Source organism: Beauveria bassiana, assembly GCF_000280675.1.
Source record: "Beauveria bassiana ARSEF 2860 unplaced genomic scaffold BBA_S00072, whole genome shotgun sequence".
Classification (NCBI taxonomy): Eukaryota; Fungi; Ascomycota; class Sordariomycetes; order Hypocreales; family Cordycipitaceae; genus Beauveria; species Beauveria bassiana.
Window position 1 is genome coordinate 25,651 of NW_007930907.1, and position 18,067 is coordinate 43,717.

Consider the following 18,067-nt stretch of genomic DNA (forward strand, 5'->3'; position numbering starts at 1 on the left):
CTTCAGGGTCTCTTCACGCGGGAACTCGCCACATCATCACACACGCATTTCTCGCAATGCGCTCTTCGCGCGTCTCTCTCGACACGGCGCGTCTCTTTGACCCGACCGTTATTGCCGCCAGCACAACGACCCGTCGGACCACGCGCTCGCTGTCCCGATTCGCCTACGCCCCCGTCAGCGGCAACGCCCGCGCCGCGCCCGACATTGAAGATGCCGTGCCGCCGCCGCCCGCCGCCAAGCGCCGGCGCAAGCTCTCGAGCGAGTCACCCGTCAAGTTGATCAAAGAGGAGCTGCTGGAGGACACGGAGCCGATTCGCGCGTCGGCTCTGACGACAACAACGCCAAAGAGGAAAAAACAGCAGCCGCGCAAACCGGCGCGCAAGGCGGTCGATCCAGAAACGGGCGAGACGACGGTGGCGCCGCCGTCTGACTGGGAAGAGGTGTATGGGATAGTGCGCAAGATGAGGGCGCCGGGAGGGGCGGCGTACGGCGCGGCGGTCGACACGATGGGCTGCGAGAGGCTCGCGGACCGGGGGTGCTCGGAAAAGGACCAGCGGTTTCACACCCTGATTGCGCTGATGCTGTCGAGCCAGACAAAGGACACGGTCAATGCGGTGGTGATGAAGCGGCTACAGACGGAGCTGCCGCCGTATAAACCTGGCGCGCCGGCTGGGCTGAATCTCGATAACATCTTGGCCGTCGACCCCGACACACTGAATAAGATGATTTGGGCCGTCGGCTTCCACAACAACAAGACCAAGTAAGAGGGCGCACTCGATTCTCTGTTTATACAGCAACTAACAAAGATGGCCAGGTACATTAAAAAGGCGGCCGAGATTCTACGCGACGAGTGGAACGGCGACATCCCCGACACGATCGAGGGCCTGACGGCGCTGCCGGGCGTGGGCCCCAAGATGGGCTACCTGTGCCTGTCGGCGGCATGGGGCCGGACCGAGGGCATCGGCGTCGACGTGCACGTGCACCGCATCACCAACATGTGGGGGTGGCACAAGACCAAGAACCCCGAGGAGACGCGGCTCGCGCTGCAGGCGTGGCTGCCGCGGGACCGCTGGCGCGAGATCAACGGGCTGCTGGTCGGGCTGGGCCAGGCCGTGTGCGTGCCGGTCGGGCAGCGCTGCGGCTCCTGCGACGTCGGCCTCGGGGGCCTCTGCAGGGCGGCGGACAGGAAAAAGGTGGCGCTGGGGAGGGCGGAAAGGGAGGTGGTGAAGCGGCAGGAGGAGGATCGGAGGGAGCTCGAGGATATCAAACCGGCCAAGGAGGAGGAGCTGTGACGAAGCAGCAGTGTAGCATTGTAGCATTGTAGCATAGTACATGATTGTATAATACGCATTTATAATTCTGCCGTGGTCAAGAATCGCTTATTCATTTTGTACATGACGTGTCGCACAAAGCAGTCTCTATCAATGGTATTGTACATTGCCGCGGCGCCATCGCTCGCAGGTATTTTCGCAACCTCCCCGCCTGATCCAAAATCCAATACATTCTCCCTCATCCACGCATTTTTTTTATACATCTTGCATCGAAATTCCCCCTCTTCTGTCCCTTTTATTTCCTCTCACGCAACGACATCAATGCCAATCGACTTTGCCTGAAAAATAATCGACCGGCAGAGACCCTCGAGCGACAGGCCCGACAGCCGCAGCTCCGACTGCTTAATCTTGGCAATCTCGTAGACGTGCTTGAGGCTGACTGCGCCAATCGTTTCGGACCCCGGCCGCTGCGCGCCGCGGCGCTGGCCCTTTTTGTTCTTCGGCGCCCCGTCGACGCAGTTGAGCAGCAGCCACGACGTCTGCGGCGTGCGAATGTCAAAGACAAAGGAGCGGTCGGCGCGGACGGTGACGCGGCAGGGCATGGGCGTGCCGACGACGTAGTTTGCTGTGCGGGCGTTGAATTCCTAGAAAGAAGGGTATTGGTTTAGATTCGAGAGCCTCTTCAGCGACGGAATGGCGAAGCGATGGCGAGAGGAGGAGGAGGGGGAGGAGGAGGAGGAGGAGGGCAAATCGCACCTTGCAGAAATCCATCGACTTGACACCTTTGCTACCCAGCGCCGGACCGACGGGCGGACTGGGCGAGGCTTGGCCCGCGCCGACGATGAGTTTGACGATTTGGTCGGCTGCGGCCTTGGATCTTGACATTTTGGAATGAGGCGTTGTGGTGTGGAATTGGGAGCTGGCGAGAGGCTTGAATTGAAGCTCCTGCGATGGTGGTTTTTTGGCGCCGAAATATTTGGCTGTGGAGGAGCTGGCTCCTGATTGGTTCGTGCTTGGCGTGGTACGTACCGTGCTGCCTCTAGGTATGCCTCTCCACGCAGTTGCGCATCCTCCTGTAAGCCGCAAGTGATGCGGAACATTGATTAATGAGTTGCAAGCCGTCATCTTTCATAGACGAGTGGTCCTTGTTGATAGGACTGACAATATTGCGGCGCGTTGTTGAGCTATTCTGACTTACCCGCTCCATGTTCGGGCGCTGTCACCGAAGCACAGGTTACCACCAGTGGAACAGCCCTATGGCAGTCTTGTCAACGTACTAGTCTTGCTCTGATTGTCCAGTTCCATCGTAGCATTCATTTTATCAGTCAGAATACGAGCTCAGGCTCGAGACGTGGCAAATTTCGTGACCTGAAATGATGCCCGAGACCTAGCCAGTATTGATTGTTTGAAAAGACGCCATCACAAAAGTCGCCAGCTTTGACCTCCTAAAAAGAGAAAATAGTACGAGAGCATGGCTTTTATTGGTTACGGGGCTAACGGGGGGATGCGAGCCGTAAACCGTTTTCGGTAGGCGCTGGATGGGCCGAACACCCGAAATGGGGTCGACGCTTGTGCCAAGTGTAAATGTAGATGGCCACATGTTTGATTGATTACGAGGTCGATTTCCCTACTGTGAGGCGCAGCGATGACTCTTTCAGGGCGCATATCCAAATTGCCGACGCAGCCAATCCTGTGATAGGAGCGCAAGGCGTAGAATACTATTTAAGAGGTGACTTCCTGCGTGTGAAGGAGTGGTGAACAACTGCCTCATCTTAGCTACACTTGTACCCACCACCACTTACACCACTTACACCAACGTACAACACCAATCACCATCAAATCGCTACATACACCACCCTTTTCAACATGGACTCTCTCAGCAGCGGCCCCGTCGCCGACGTCCTCGCCAACCTCTACATCGAGGCCGAGCGCGCCGACGCCCCCATGCGCGAGTCTGAGAAATCTTCCGCCGCGCCCTCGGGCGACTGGACCACCGCCTTCATCGCCTCGGAAAAGGCCGACCTCCGCGGCACCTACGCCTCGCTCGCGACCAACTTTCTCTGCGTGTCGCCCAAGTTTGGGCGCCACCTGTACATGACTGCGCGCGCCAGCCGCGCCCGCCTCATTGTCGAGTTTGGCACTTCCATGGGCGTCTCGACCATTTACGCGGCCGCGGCGCTGCGTGACAACGGTAGCGGCGGTGCTCGGATCATTAGCACGGAGCTGGAGCCGAGCAAGGCGGAGCGCGCGCGCAAAAATGTGGCGGCGGCGGGGCTGCAGGACCTGGTAGAGTTTCGCGTTGGCGATGCGAGGGAGACGTTGGCCGGCGGGGTGGGAGGCGGCGACAAGATTGATCTGGTGCTGCTGGACGGCGCGTGGTCGCTGTATCTGCCGGTGCTGAGGCTGCTGGAGCCGCATCTGAGGCCCGGGGCGGTGATTTTGGCGGACAATGCGGCGGATACGGTGGGAGGGTATATCGAGTACGTGCGGGATCCGAGTAATGGCTATCTTTCCCTGCCGCTCGATTTCGGGGAGAAGCAGGGCAACGAGTATTCGGTCAGGACTAAATGATGAATGAATTTTTGTTTGGCGAACAAGAGTTTATTCTCTCTTGCACAATAGATGACTGATTTCTTTGGTAAACAATGTTTTCTTATTTTACAGACAGTAGATGAACTTGCTTGGCTAATCTACAAACAAAAGGGTAGATCTAAAAAAAGAAAAAAAAAAAACCAGGCTCACAGTAAATGAACAAATAAAGCATCGAAATTATTGCAACGTAATATTGGGTATATAGTTTCAAACATGATCAAATAACCTTTGTTGGCCCCCAGCCAACCTTGGACACGCGGCTCGCTACCAAGCAAATACTCGACGCGAAAAGAAGCGCGCCGCACCACGAAATGAGCCCGATCCAGTTCTTATCGTGGCCAACAATGGCTCCAGCAATCGGATTGCTGACGAGCACACCAAAGCCCACCGTGCCGAGGGTCATGCCTATACGAATGCCAATCTTGCTCTTGTCGTCGGACAGGCTTACAATGCCCGCGGCGGGTAGACCCATAAAGGCCCCCGAAAAGAAGCCATAGATGATGCAAAACACGACGAGGCCGGCGGTGGAGTGGATCGCGTACAGGCAAAATGTCAGGATGGCGGAGAAGAAAGCAACGGTAGTCTGGACGTTGATGGAGCCAATCTTGTCCGCATAGTAGCCGGGGATGATGCGTCCTGGCAGCGAGCTCACGTTGAGAATGACGAGCAGGTAGTTGGCTAGGCTGTGAGACACGTTGGTGCGGTCGAGGGCAAAGAGCTCAATATAGTTGAAGATGATGTAGAGCCCCATGAAGCCGAATGTGAGGCCGGCGTTGAGGAGCAGGTAGGGGACGTCGCGAAAGGCGGCGGCGTCGATGAGCTTGCGGTCGCGGCGTGGCGGCTGCTTGGAGCGCATGAGCAGCGCGGGGATGACGGAGGTAACGAGGAGAATGAAGCCCAGGATGCGACAGGTCCATCCGAAGCCGACCTTGGGAACGAGGCGAGCAAAGGCAATGGGAAATATGACGCCGCCTACATACAAATCACGTGGTTAATATTTCTCTCTTCACACAACACCTAGAGCATGGCAAAGAGCTCGTTATTCGCAGGGCCAGTGGAAAAAACGTACCGATTGCGCTGCCGGAAGACGACGCGCCCATGGCTAGGGCCGTCCGGGGGCCAAAGTACTGGGACACGACCGCGGGCGCGACCAGGTACAAGAGGCCAAAGCCCAAGCCCATCATGACGGCCTGCGTGACGAGGACCTGCCAGTAGAGCGAGGTTGCGCTGACGAGCAGCATGCCGGCGACGACGAGGACGCCGCCGCCCCAGAGCAGCCACGGGGTGAAGCCGGCGTCAAACAGGGCGCCCGCGGCCACGGACACGACAAAGAGGAGAAAGGCCTGCGTGGAGCCGATCCAGGCGATTTCGGAGGAGGAGTGGCTGCGGAGCAGCTCGAGCTGGTAGTACGTCTGAAAGGCGCCGTAGGAGTTCATCATGCCCCTGTTACCGACGGTGTTGGGGTTAGTTATTGCAGATTCGGAAAAACGGATCAGTCAAGAAGACGGCGAGGTGAGATTTCGCATTTACCATGTATTGAGATTGAGACAAAAGGCACCGAGGACTTGCATCCAAGCCCGCCAGTCCTCCTTGATCTGCGGTGGCGGCGATGACGCCTCTGGCGCTGGTTCTTGGTTGGCAGCAGCATCGTCGCGCGCCAACGAGGTGGTGCTGTGGTCGGTGGTGGTGTTGGTGAGGGGCGCTTCGCCGTGCAGCCCCATTGCAGGCTTCTCCGAGGTCATCTCAGTGATGAGCGCGCCTTGAACAACTTCACAAGAAGAGGTTGAGTGCAAATTCTTTGGTCGACATGCGGAGAAAAAAAAAGGGATGTCTACAAAGATGGTGCAAGAAACGGGCTGGGGAAAAAGAGAGGAAATAAGAGAAGCGCTTTTGGAGATTTGGCGGCCGTTTCGGGTTACAAAGTGGCTTGGAGTGGAGGCGAAACAGTGGACAGCGGGCGCTGGAACTCGGCCGGACGAGGCGAGACCCGCTGCCCGTTGTGTGCCCTACGAGGCTACAACGATGAATTAAAAGATGTGTTATGAGCATGCGATTTGCTTTGCGGGTGGTTTTAGTCGGTCAGAAGGGATACAAGACTTGTCCATTTATGACTGTTGTTGGAGTAGAGGCTTGATAAGCGGTCAAAGATTAATCACGGTCGGGTGCACTCGCTGCTCGCTGCTCTTAGGTACTGTTTTGCATTCATCTTTATTAATCTGCAGGCAACGGGACTTTTGGTCCCTGCGACATGGGCTATCGTGCCCCACCCGCTTCCGCGTCCATTTGTGGATACTGCGATTAGGGCGGGGGTGAGTACGGATACATATTTGTCTGTGGAAAATGGGCAAAAGCCCAGCTCATCTTCGCCAGGGTCTCATTGGAAATGGGATAGAGAGAATAAGTGCATGGCGAGTTTATTAATATCGTCGTGTCAGCAGGATTTGAACTCGGTATCGCATTATCGTCTAGCGTTTCTTTAATTCACGCCATCAGCCCAACGTAGTATCAAAACACCGACCCTTGACCCATAATAGATCGGCGACCGTCAGCAGCGCCCGCAGCGTTAGTTAGGTTGCCGTCCTTGCCCCCCCCCCCCCCCCCCCCTCGCCAAAGAACTGATGGTCCAACCACTGGGGCAAACCAGCCACCAAAAAGCGGCGAACAAGTTCGACTTTTTCAGGGTTCTTGCGGGCCGAATTAAAAGGCAACAGTACCCAGTTTGGGGTACGTCAGATAATGCCACCCTCCATCATCAATGTAGTGCGTGTGCGGGCCACACCGTTTACCGACTACCCAGTTCAACCAGTTGCCAGTTGACCGTTGCCAGCCTGCCTGCACCAGTGCCGACCTTGGGGTGACACAAGCATGCAGTACCTGCGGAGTATACTCCGTACTCCGTAACACATTCAGAAAGAAGGAAAAATTGCCGTGGGTGAGATTGTGAAACTCGAGTGAAATTACGCGACACCTCCATCCGGCCTCATGTCTCGCCTGTTGCCTCTTTGCTCTCCGCCGCCGCCGCCGCCGTCGTCGTCGTCGGCCAGAGTACCCGCCCGTCCGGACACGACTTGAACCGCTCAATCATCGGCCCCGGCACCTCATCTTCGTGACGGAAGCACGCCGTGCGCTCCTCGGCCCACCGCTCCAGCCTGCGCCAGTCGCGGCACATGCGCACCTGCCCGCTGCCCGTCCCTGGAGGGTCCTGGAAGCCCGCGTAGCGAGGCGTGTCGTCGGCGTTGCAGATGACGCCCTGCCGCAGCTGGTCCAGACAGTGCAGCGCGTGGCTCAGCGCAATGTGCTGCGGCTGCTTGAGCTCCGTGTACATGACGTATCGAAACAGCGTGCGCTGGTGAGGGGCGGGGGGGAGGAGAGTATTAGCTAGTGTGAATCGTGTAGTTGAGATGATGTCGTGACATACCAGGCAATGGAGGTCGTGAAAGCCTTGGAGAAGATATACGCCCTTTTCCTCATCCCATGGAAAGCGTAGCGCATGCGGGAGCTTTGTCTGCTGGACGTAGGCCTCTGGCAAGGCGACAACGCCTGGGTCGCCGCTGAGCTCCTCCCACAGAGCTCTCACTTCTGTGAGGTTGTCGCCAGTATATTCGGACCCGTGTTGAATCGCTACCGGCACGTCTCGTTTTAATCCGGCTGCCAACAGAATTAATACTCGATCAATGTGTGGCAAAGGCTGTACTGACCATGCGTGGACGGGCAATCACCCTCGGCGAGGGATGACTTGGCAATCTGCTGATTGGGTTGAATCCTGAGGATAAAAATCATGTTGACAAAAAGAGACATTGCCAGCAGAATAATTGACACAATCAAGCTGCAAATGTATAGCGGATTTCGGGAAGCCTTGTGTTGCTTTGCCGGAGACAGCGTCTCTTTGCTCTCGTCGCTCCATCGGTCGGACGAGTCTCGATGCAGAGGCTCGTACTCTTTAGACTGTGAGCGCATGATCGGGACCAAATACCTCTTTATGCGCCTGAATTTTATTGGTTAAAGAAGATTTTGACTTGCGCGACGTGTGTGACGAAAAGGTTGCACCAGATCTTCGTTTGTCGATGTGGTTGGCGGTTGGTGGAGGATGCAAGTTGGGCACTGAGCAGCAACCTGCAAGATAAATCGAGCTGCACTCTATGCTTGCCCACGCCCTATTATTACGAGGCAAAATACATATCTCCATTACTACATGTATCATGTATTTTTTGAAAGAGAAATTTAAAAATTATTGTTGAAGCGAGCACTTTGATAGGGCAATTGTTCATCAGTCACCAGATCATGTTTCGCATGTAGATGAATAGAGCGCATTATACCATTTACTGAGTGCTTATTTACGTGCCACGGGTTTCAGACTAGAGTAAAAGTAAAAAGAATATCATCATCTCCCAGTACAATTTTGGAACCCTCTTCGTGCCATATTTACTGCGCATCAACCCAAGACTGGTCTACTTGCGCAGGGTACACGACCGCCTCATCCGAGTCTTGCGCTGCACACACACACGAGTCAGCGAAATAAAGTCGAATTTCAACGCATCATTCCTTTCACTTACAGCGCTTCTGAGCGTCGACCCAAGACTGATCGACTTGGGCGGGGTAGACGACGGCTTCGTCAGAGTCGGCAGCTAGAAGCAAGTTAGTCCTCATGGACTCCGTTCTCTCAACTCTTTCTTTCCTTGACTCACAGGATCTCTTTTGAGCATCTACCCAAGACTGGTCAACTTGAGCAGGATATACGACAGCCTCGTCAGAGTCCACAGCTACCAGCCGTGCATTGTCAGCGAACCATGACTTTAGAAAGGTCATGCATGAAGAGCAACTGTCAATGTCGCTTACCTCTGGCGGGGATGACTGCGGCTACGGCGGTGCCGACCATGAATGCGACGACAAAAGAGGCCTTCATATTGAATTAAAATGTCGAGATATTTTTCAACAAAGAATCGAGTTTCAGGGTGTATGCAAAGGTCAAGTGTGGCTGATTTACAGAACCAACTTTCTTATAGTCCAGTGGCCCATTCCTACCCCGTTGCCGTCATGCATCCACACACGGCCGACTCTTCAACATGTTCCGCACATTTTCGGCACTTTTTTTTCTTCAATCATCTATCGCAATGGGCATTGCTTACTTTCCCTTTCTCTCGCAATCGGCTTTCCGGCAAAATGAACAGTCCAGTACTGCCTTGAAACAACGGCTACCATGACGCACCCTCGGCCGTCGTTTCCACGGGCAGACGAATCAACCAGGCTCACCGAAGCCCTACTACTAGCCAATGCGGCGACTTGAACCCTCCTCGTGAAAAAGCTTCCGGCAAAACTAAGCCGTACTAGGGTCCATTGTGCTTACGTGCTACTTTTCAATGCATTACTTTTTGGGATGTTGCGGTGTGGCCAGAGACAAAGTGGTGTGCTTGGGGACAAAGTCGGCAGCGTGGTGCCGACAACACGCCCCATCGCTCAACTAGTTGGCGCCCCCAAATCTCTTGCCCTCCCTTGACCTAGGTCAAAACCACGGCGGGATCCCAATGAAATTTCTCTTTTTAGTTCGTTGTAGCGCTAGTGGCGGCATAGTCTGTAAGCCATGCCAGGGTTGTCGATGCCGAAATCGCTAATCATTGGACGAGCTAAATGAAGTCTTACATGGTGTATACATGATAGCAGCAGGTTTTAATGCATAATAAAGATGATGCCGAGACATGGTCTTAATAATTCTGCATGTAAAAGACATGTCATCTGTATCGCGCGCCTCTCACCTCCATCTGCGGTGATGGTGAGGTGTTTCTTGGAACCCCCGGAGGTTGCTCACGCGATGGTCCTCGGCCCAGGCAACAACCTGTTGGTAGTCACGACACAGCCGCTCACTTCCCCAGCCAGTAACTCCCCCCAGCTTCGGGTCGACGGGCTCCAACGACGTATCGCTGGCGCACATTAAGCCCTGTCGCAGATAGTCGAAGCAGTGCCGCATGTGAGCCGCACTCATGTCCGTGCCAGGGTCCCCATTGACCTTTCTGTAGTAATTCCCATGGATTGACCACTGGATATTTCCGTGTCAGCATCGATCCCTTGAAATACAACGGGCTCCCAGAATCCAGTCAACGACCGCGACATGGCCGTTATCTGTGGAGTGTGGGTTATGAGGAGGAGCAAGGAACGGGTGGCGGCTTACCAGACAGTGAAGCTGATGCACCACAGAGAGGGTGTATAGATTGTGGCTCCCGCGGGGAAACTGTACAGTCCCTTGTCCAACTGCGAGCCTCGGTCAGTCTATGGCTTCCTCAAGGCTAGTAGGGGTGGGGGGGTCTCGCGTGTTAGTGCTTACCGGGAACGATCGACTCCCACGCCTCCGAGGTACCTTTGTGGTCGGGAGCTTCTCCAAATGTGCGATTGTAGTGGAAAGTCTGCGGAATGACTTTGATAGCAATGTCGGGTGCTGGGATATCCGACGCTGCTTGTTGCGAGCCTGCTGCGCAGCCGAAGAAGGGACGCTGCGGCGCCAGAAGAAACACCCCAACCAGAGCGCCGAAACTGAATGCAAAGACTGCAATCAAGCACGACAAAATCTTGGGGTGTCTTGATTCAGTTGATGAGCTCTGTGTTGGTCTTTTCGCTTCAGTCTCTTCGTCTACCAGTTGGTATTTGAAGCTGCGTCTTGTGAAGAATGGCATGTTGCGTGGCGGGTTGATGTGCGAGATGGGACTGCATCGCAGAAAGAAATCCAGTAAAATGCTAGTATATATAAAATATCATTTGAAAATAAAAAGAAACCAGAGTCACTCACCTGATCACGCCACATCATGCTGGCCCGTTAGCTATGGCTGCACACACCCCTCCTCCCGAGATGCATGGTGGTGGTGCCAGGCCCTCAATCAGCGGGGTCTGGTTTAGCAGCATACTTGGAAACGCATCTTGTAATCCAGCATTGTACTAGATTTTTTTTCTTGAATCTTCAAAACATTGAAAATCAATTGCCTGTACAATGTTTGGTTCAGACAAGATTGCACGAAGCAGCGCCGATTCGATTTTGGATGGAGCTCAAGAGAGACTGCTGGACTCGGACAGCGAAAACGGGCACATTCCACCTACCCAGACACCACGCAAAAGATCAATTCATATTCCCGTGTGGGCGCATGGCATCTTCTTTTCACTATACACTGCATTGTTTCTTGTTTTGACACTGCGCGCTCCGTCTGGGAGCAAATCTGAAAGTCATCTCCCTTGTAAGTCGTGCCACATTGAACCGCAGCAAGTTCCAGTTTCGTTTTGGATTTTTTTTTAACGTTGAAGCAGTACCCTCGAGAGAGGGCCTCATTTGGGAGGACCGCAAATTTCCCACGGCGATTGTCGACAACCCATTTACCGGAGAGCCCCGAGAAGAGTTGGACGAGGCGTGGCACGAGCTTTTGAAAAGTAAGCCGATGCGGCTACACTGGTCACGAAATAAGTTTGCTAAATATGGGGGTAGATGACAACATTCTTGTGCCAAAAGATTACCTGGATGAAAGGGGACTGCACTCTGTGTACACCAAGGAGGGCGACGAGGGAGTCGCTTCCCTCAGTGTCTATCATTCGCTGCATTGTTTGGTAGGAACAAAAAAGGATTTGCGCTGCCGCCCGCCAAATAGCTAACAGCCTCGTCGCAGAAAAAAGTCAAGCGCATGCTCTTCAAAGAGCACTACCACAAGGACAAGACGGGCGACGCCATGGCTCGCGAAGAAAAGCACGTCGGTACGTGATTTCTCCCCGCAGATCACAGCCCACGATGAATGTCTAATAACAGCCCTCTCCAAGATCATTGTGTCGAGTATATCCGCGAGGCGCTCATGTGCCAGCCCGACCTGTCCATGGTGACGTTTCGCTGGATCAATAACACGGCGCAGCATAGTGATAAATCTGGATTCTGGCCGACCAATTTCGACGTCGACAGGCATCGTTGCGCAAACTGGGAGGCGCTGGACTCGTGGGCAGGACAGCGGGCGTTTAATTTGTTCGAGGTTGACAAGCTAGACCGGCCGATGCCAGAGTAAAATATGCCATTTCAATAAAACCGTCCATCCATCTATCTATCTATCCATCCATCCATCCATCCATCTATCTATCTATCTATCTATCTATCTATCGATGTTTATTCCATGTAGTATCAAGCAAATATCTGCCTCCCAAATGACCAATCATCATGTCTACGTCTTTAGCATGGCCTCTACAATACCGTCGGCGTCCTCCTGCATCGGCAGCCAAATCTTGACCACGTCGAATCCCGCCTTGTCCAGTAGCTCGCGCCACTGACTCTCGGTCCGCTCCATGCCCGCATTAAAAGCCATCATGGTCATGTCCAGCATCGCATGGAACGTGGACGCGCCCTTTGCAGGCACAATCATCTCGTGAAGCAAAAGCTTGGAATATCTGGGCTTCATGGACTTTTTTAGAGGTTCCAGAATCTCGAGACATTTTTCGTCGGACCAGTCGTGCAAGATGTGGTGGTAAAAGTATGCACGCGCGCCTGTGCACTCGTGTTAGTAATTTTTTTCTTTTTTTCTTTTCTCTTTTTTTTTTCCCTTTTTCTTTTTCTTTTTGCCTTTTTCTTCTCTCATGTCTGTATTGAATAGCTCACCTTTAATCGGCTGTTCCGTGAAAAAGTCATAGGTCATTACCTCAATCGCGGGATCAATCGTGCCCTTGACGCTCTCCGTCACAGAGCCCAAATCTTGCAGCACAAGCTTTCCTCTGCCGGGGTACTTTGCATAAAAGGCAAGCAGATCGTGGCCCTTGCCGGCGCCGACGTCGACGAGCAGCGGCGCCTCGTCCTTGTTCGTCGCGCCGTCCAAGAGCTGCTGCTCGACGGGATACCAGTCGACCCAGTAGTTGCGCGCCCCCATGGTGTTGCCCATGAAGAGGTTAAAGTCTTTGAGAACGTGCGGGATGGAGCTAAACAGCTCAAAGGTGGTCAGCTTGGTCTGAAAGGCATATTGCATGAGGCCGTCGCGGGGATTGGTGGGACACCGGTAGCCGTATTCTTTCAGGTATTTGGGTGCTTTTTGCGCCGCGCCGACAATCATTTGGCCGCTGGGTTTGTCAGTGTTTGAGCTTACTTTTCCCGCATATATCATATACTATCCAGACTCACATCATTCTATGGCCTGCGGCAATCTCTTCGGTCGCCATTGCGTGTGTCACTGGTGTTGGCTCCCACTGTCGCTCGCCCGCCTCCTTGACGACTCCGACCGAGGCAAGAGGTCGCAACGTGCGGACTAACAAAACATGTCAGAAATATATATATAGTCATTGTTGTAAAGGTGTCTGCCTACTTATTAGCAGCTCTTCACCACCCGACTTTTCCGCCAGCTCTTTCGAAGAGATTGGCCCATTATTGTCTGCAATGAGCTTGAACAAGCCCATGCCAATCGCAATTCGAGCTGCTACTGTGATGAACGGCTTCAAATGAATTCTATATTAGCAGCTGTCAGATATCAAAAGGGTAGTCGAGAAAAAAGTACCGCAAAAGCCAACTCAACGGCAGAACTGGCAGGATGAGACAAGCTACTGGTAAGCTGTCGACTGAGTTGTATCGCCTGGTTCTTGGCCTCTGTATTGTCGCCATCTGCCAGCTGAGTCGAAAGCTTCGACAGCTGCTCAATCAACGCGATGCTCGGATTTACTTGTGCCATGGTAGATGTCTGGTGTCTTGTATATGGTCAGATTGGCATTTCCTTTTTTTCTTTTTTTCTCTTTGCCTTGTTGGTTGCGACGAGCTGTAGTCAGTTCACAATGGCATCCCAGAAATAGCCCCCGCATGGTATCCATCTGTAGAACAAAGGAGTTCCTCGACGCTTACCTGCAAGCCACCAACAGAGTTTCTCGAGGCATTAAAATGATGGAAAAAGGTACTTGCGATATAGACACACCCCCCAGCCATGTACCTACCACACGGTGTGGTTGCCGCGATCGTCCTTTTATGACTCCACAGAGAGCCTAGAAACCCAATGGTGCCAGCCAACGAATGGCAATGGCCATTTTAGGCAAGGTTTTCGTATTCCGTTCCAAATTCTAATTCTAATGCTACGCTGACATGTCTTGCCTACAGGCCCCTCGGGCTCACTTCTAGCCCGCTTGTGACCTCATGCCTAGTAATTTTGAAAGGATGGTGTATACTCGTCGCTCAGCATGCTATGCTGAGCCTGTCAGCCTTGGCTCGGCGATCATGTGTTGCTGCATGCCTGTCGACAAAAATGCTCTGAAAACGGTTGCTTCTTGTCGATTAAATCTGCATCTTGAATTTTCCCTCTTGTCGCACCTGCACATTCTACAAGATTGCACTGTTGTATGAACAAACACTGGCTCATCATTCTCATCTCGCGGTAGAGTCCTGCTCTCTGAGTCACAGTCAAGATGGCGATTCAAGGGCTTGGTATTTCCGTCATGTGCGTCACATGGGTATTCACAGCGCTTTCCATCATGATTATCTCGGGGCGCATCTATACCCGAACTCGTCTATTGAAGAAAATCACCATCGACGACTATCTCGTCGTCTTTACCCTAGTAAGTGACGTCCCTGCTAGTTCTACTCCATCGTTACCAGCCTTTTTCCCATTATCCGATCGTTGTTTTATTTATTGATGGCGACTAGTTACTATCGTTGGGCAATGCCGCGCTCCTATCAGTATCTTGCTACTACGGCCTCGGCCAAAACATCACCAGTCTCGCGGACCCCCACCGCATCGCCATGACTCTCAAATACGTCTACCTATGCGAATTCTTCTCCATCATGTGTCCTTGCTTCGGTCGCATCTCGTTCGCCCTTATGCTCCTTTCTCTGACGCCCCCGACCGTAACGCGGCGCGGACTTCTCTGGACCGTCATCATCACCGCCTTTATCATCGACGTGGGCACACTCATCATCAGCTTTTCTCAGTGCAGGCCCATTGCCGCCTTCTGGGACGGCCGAGAGAATCCCGATTGCTGGCCCAAAGAGGTACAGCGAGACGCCGGTTTTTTCCAAGGGTGTAAGTGCTGGAGTCGGCAAGTCATCAATTTGAGACGGGAATACTGATTTCCTACCCTTACAGCCTACGGATCAGCGGTGGATTTGACATTGGCAGCTTTTCCAACCAGCTTATTCTGGAATCTGAGAATGTCTCTCAAGCAGCGAATCAGCCTGAGTATCATGATGGGCTTTGGCGTCTTGTAAGTGTCGTGGGTGACACCATAGCGTCTATTTCCTAACACATTCATAGCGCCATGGCCGCATCAATCTTCAAAACAGTAGAGCTCCAAGCCATCACCAACACAGAGAATGTGACGTGTAAGTTAATCTCGAAACACAATTTGTACCATCACTAATTATATCTCTAGACGAAATGGCCAAACTCGCCATCGGCTGGACGTAAGCAAACATGTCAACTCCTGCCCAAAAAAATGGAAGCTTACCTGTGTTAGTCTGGAAGCAAACTTTGTTCTCATTGCCGCCTCGATTCCAACATTGCGACCAATTTTAAAGTCCAAGAAGCAAAAGGAATATCGAAACAGCTACAGTCAGCGATCCGTGCCGAACCGCCGAACCGGTCAATTTCCGTTTGAATTGCTCGATGACGACGCGCTGCACGGAGCCACAGTCGAAACAAAGGGTGAATCGGATATTTCAGCCTATCAGATGAGCACCGTTTCTCACAGCGAGGAAGGCGCATTCCCAGAAGTTGACAGAATTCGTCGGGATATCACCGTTGCTGTTTCGTATGAGCGGCCATGAAATGGCAACACTTTGCGTGGCTGGGTGCAGCATGTGGAAATTGGTCGTTCCTTACAGTGCCTGATTTTGGTAGCTGTGGCACTATTTACCTATATGTGGCGTTTTTTTATTTTCGAATTAATGATAGGAAAGGCTCTCTCCTATACATATGTGGCGTTTTCTATTTCGAATGAATGACAGAAAGGCTCTTTCCTTTTTACGTGTGTCCGGCGTTTCTATTTCAGATTAACGGCATGAAAAGCCCGTTTCTATTTACGTGTGCCCGGCGTTTCTATTTCGAATGAACGACATGAAAAGCCCGTTTCTATTTACGTGTATCCGGCGTTTCCTGTTTCGAGTTAATAACTAAAAATCAGCCTTCCTCTTACGGATATGTGGCGTTTTCTATCTCGAATAAATGATACGAACGGATTTTTGCTGTTCTCGGTATTTAATATTCCACCCTTTGGAGTGGTGTTCATTACTTTGGTTACTCCGCAAACTGTAGCGTAGTATGGCCTATTACTCTCACACAGTCACCAAGAGTCAAATCAGCTTACCTGTATAGTCACTTTTAGATTCTCCCGTAATCCATTTCCAAAAACCATCCTTCTCTATAGTTGCTCCTTTTCTTGAGCCTTTCTCGCGGTTGACGCCCGCCATCGATCGCAACGGCATCCTTGTAAGAGGTCCAGGGTGGCTGCCGGGACGGTGACTAATATACTTACCCCATTGGGAAGCCAACCGAAAATTTCTCACCGCCTTTTTTTCCCAAGTGGCAGAAAGCTGAATCTTTTTCTACCTTCAGACTAGCAAGTAAGTACAGGCAAATCTTCAACCACAAATCGAACATTTCGCGCAACCGACACCATGCCGTCGACACACGATCGAGACAAGCCGTGGGATACGGAAGATGTTGACAAGTGGAAGATTGAAAAGTTCAAGCCCGAGGACAATGCTGGAGGCACCTTTGCCGAGGAGTCGTCGTTCATGACCTTGTTTCCCAAGTACCGCGAAGTGTACCTGAGGGAGGCTTGGCCGCTCATCACCAAGGCGCTCGAAAAGAATGGCATTGCCTGCACCCTGGACTTGGTCGAGGGCTCGATGATGGTCAAGACGACCCGCAAGACGTTTGATCCGGCAGCCATCCTCAACGCGCGCGACCTGATCAAGCTGCTAGCCCGCAGCGTGCCCGCGCCGCAAGCCATCAAGATTCTCGAAGACGGTGTCGCATGCGACGTCATCAAGATCCGCAACCTCGTCGGCAACAAGGACCGCTTCGTCAAGCGCCGGCAGCGCATCCTCGGCCCCGACGGCTCGACCCTCAAGGCGCTCGAGCTCCTGACGGAGACGTACATTCTCGTGCACGGCAACACCGTCTCCGTCATGGGCCCCTACAAGGGCCTCAAGGAGGTGCGGCGCGTCGTCGAGGACTGCATGGCCAACATTCACCCCATCTACTACATCAAGGAGCTCATGATCAAGCGCGAGCTCGCCAAGGACCCGGAGCTCAAGAACGAGAGCTGGGACCGCTTCCTGCCCAACTTTAAGCGCAAGACGCTCAGCCGGCGCCGCACGCCGCACAACATCACCGACAAGACCAAAAAGGTCTACACGCCGTTCCCGCCCGCGCCCGAGAAGAGCAAGGTCGACAAGCAGATTGAGAGCGGCGAGTACTTTCTCAGCAAGCAGGCCAAGCAGCAGGCCGCACGCACGGAGCGTCTGGAGAAGCAGAAGCTGCGCAAGACGGAAAAGGCAAAGGAGCGCGAGGCTGATTTTGTGCCGCCCGAGGAGGGCGAGCGGCCCAAGAAGAAGAGAAAGAAGGCCGAGTAAAAAGGGGCGGCGAGTGGGACAGGGACTGGGAAAAGTTGGGGCTTCTTGTTTACATTTGGGGCGTTTTACGGGTTGCATCTTGTTGTACGTTACGAATAGCGTTTCTAGTATATTATACATGTTGTCACTAACAAAAGGTTGCGGCGTGAAGTGCTGAAGAAGGTGATGGACGAATCGACAAAGTAGGCATGTCACAGCAGTATGTCTGTTTTTTTCAGTGGCTGCCGCTGAATACTTGGTGGCTTGCTGAAAATCGTCATTATTCGTCAAGATACCTATGAATGACTTCGGCGAAGCGTTGAAGCACTCAGAGGGGATGACGGTTGTGGAGTTGGTCATGTTGGTGTTGAGATTTCAGCTGCAGAGGTCGCCGACCGCGGACGTTGTTCCGGCCCCAGCTGACGGACGTTTTGAGGCATATTGTCTTAGCCACATGCCCGTCATTTTCCAGCAAGGAATGCAAGGCATGACGTTGGTTGTGCATATCGACTGCCCGGCTCGTTGGTCAGCTACGACGACGACGACGACGACAGTATAAATCTACGGGGTGTAACCGGCATGCGTTTCGGCTCTCATGACGGCCGAAAATCGTTCTTATATTCGCCATGATTCGAGACCGACAGCCCGAGGGTCTGTCGCTTTATATGTACGAATG

The 18,067-nt window shown here is 53.0% G+C and overlaps 11 protein-coding genes across 11 annotated transcripts; 5 read left to right on the forward strand and 6 right to left on the reverse strand.

Moving 5' to 3' along the window:
• Positions 1-56: 56 nt before the first annotated feature.
• BBA_09873 (HhH-GPD superfamily base excision DNA repair protein) lies at positions 57-1,292 on the forward strand (the record flags this gene model as incomplete). Its single annotated transcript, XM_008604970.1, has 2 exons — positions 57-760; positions 815-1,292. 2 exons carry the CDS (start codon positions 57-59, stop codon positions 1,290-1,292), a joined length of 1,182 nt encoding a protein of 393 aa, XP_008603192.1.
• A 284-nt stretch (positions 1,293-1,576) lies between these two features.
• Positions 1,577-2,156, reverse strand: BBA_09874 (ribosomal protein L11; the record flags this gene model as incomplete). Its single annotated transcript, XM_008604971.1, has 2 exons — positions 1,577-1,915; positions 2,028-2,156. 2 exons carry the CDS (start codon positions 2,154-2,156, stop codon positions 1,577-1,579), a joined length of 468 nt encoding a protein of 155 aa, XP_008603193.1.
• A 981-nt stretch (positions 2,157-3,137) lies between these two features.
• On the forward strand, positions 3,138-3,842 carry BBA_09875 (O-methyltransferase, family 3; the record flags this gene model as incomplete). Its single annotated transcript, XM_008604972.1, has 1 exon — positions 3,138-3,842. The coding sequence occupies one exon, from the start codon at positions 3,138-3,140 to the stop codon at positions 3,840-3,842; it is 705 nt and encodes a 234-aa protein (XP_008603194.1).
• Positions 3,843-4,080: 238 nt separating this feature from the next.
• Positions 4,081-5,584, reverse strand: BBA_09876 (monocarboxylate permease-like protein; the record flags this gene model as incomplete). The annotated part of the gene is made up of 3 exons (XM_008604973.1): positions 4,081-4,835; positions 4,933-5,306; positions 5,394-5,584. The coding sequence occupies 3 exons, from the start codon at positions 5,582-5,584 to the stop codon at positions 4,081-4,083; spliced, it is 1,320 nt and encodes a 439-aa protein (XP_008603195.1).
• Positions 5,585-6,843: 1,259 nt separating this feature from the next.
• On the reverse strand, positions 6,844-7,820 carry BBA_09877 (uncharacterized protein; the record flags this gene model as incomplete). The annotated part of the gene is made up of 3 exons (XM_008604974.1): positions 6,844-7,209; positions 7,282-7,511; positions 7,562-7,820. The coding sequence occupies 3 exons, from the start codon at positions 7,818-7,820 to the stop codon at positions 6,844-6,846; spliced, it is 855 nt and encodes a 284-aa protein (XP_008603196.1).
• A 465-nt stretch (positions 7,821-8,285) lies between these two features.
• Positions 8,286-8,766, reverse strand: BBA_09878 (uncharacterized protein; the record flags this gene model as incomplete). Its single annotated transcript, XM_008604975.1, has 4 exons — positions 8,286-8,353; positions 8,417-8,488; positions 8,549-8,623; positions 8,700-8,766. The coding sequence occupies 4 exons, from the start codon at positions 8,764-8,766 to the stop codon at positions 8,286-8,288; spliced, it is 282 nt and encodes a 93-aa protein (XP_008603197.1).
• An 843-nt stretch (positions 8,767-9,609) lies between these two features.
• BBA_09879 (uncharacterized protein) lies at positions 9,610-10,525 on the reverse strand (the record flags this gene model as incomplete). The annotated part of the gene is made up of 3 exons (XM_008604976.1): positions 9,610-9,894; positions 10,027-10,106; positions 10,180-10,525. 3 exons carry the CDS (start codon positions 10,523-10,525, stop codon positions 9,610-9,612), a joined length of 711 nt encoding a protein of 236 aa, XP_008603198.1.
• A 311-nt stretch (positions 10,526-10,836) lies between these two features.
• On the forward strand, positions 10,837-11,884 carry BBA_09880 (uncharacterized protein; the record flags this gene model as incomplete). Its single annotated transcript, XM_008604977.1, has 5 exons — positions 10,837-11,077; positions 11,148-11,267; positions 11,323-11,441; positions 11,501-11,585; positions 11,649-11,884. 5 exons carry the CDS (start codon positions 10,837-10,839, stop codon positions 11,882-11,884), a joined length of 801 nt encoding a protein of 266 aa, XP_008603199.1.
• A 153-nt stretch (positions 11,885-12,037) lies between these two features.
• On the reverse strand, positions 12,038-13,522 carry BBA_09881 (sterigmatocystin 8-O-methyltransferase; the record flags this gene model as incomplete). Its single annotated transcript, XM_008604978.1, has 5 exons — positions 12,038-12,357; positions 12,469-12,920; positions 12,982-13,105; positions 13,163-13,289; positions 13,352-13,522. 5 exons carry the CDS (start codon positions 13,520-13,522, stop codon positions 12,038-12,040), a joined length of 1,194 nt encoding a protein of 397 aa, XP_008603200.1.
• Positions 13,523-14,243: 721 nt separating this feature from the next.
• Positions 14,244-15,600, forward strand: BBA_09882 (uncharacterized protein; the record flags this gene model as incomplete). Its single annotated transcript, XM_008604979.1, has 6 exons — positions 14,244-14,393; positions 14,482-14,857; positions 14,921-15,038; positions 15,089-15,156; positions 15,207-15,237; positions 15,291-15,600. 6 exons carry the CDS (start codon positions 14,244-14,246, stop codon positions 15,598-15,600), a joined length of 1,053 nt encoding a protein of 350 aa, XP_008603201.1.
• An 849-nt stretch (positions 15,601-16,449) lies between these two features.
• Positions 16,450-17,412, forward strand: BBA_09883 (rRNA assembly protein Mis3, putative; the record flags this gene model as incomplete). Its single annotated transcript, XM_008604980.1, has 1 exon — positions 16,450-17,412. One exon carries the CDS (start codon positions 16,450-16,452, stop codon positions 17,410-17,412), a length of 963 nt encoding a protein of 320 aa, XP_008603202.1.
• Between the last annotated feature and the right edge of the window lie 655 nt (positions 17,413-18,067).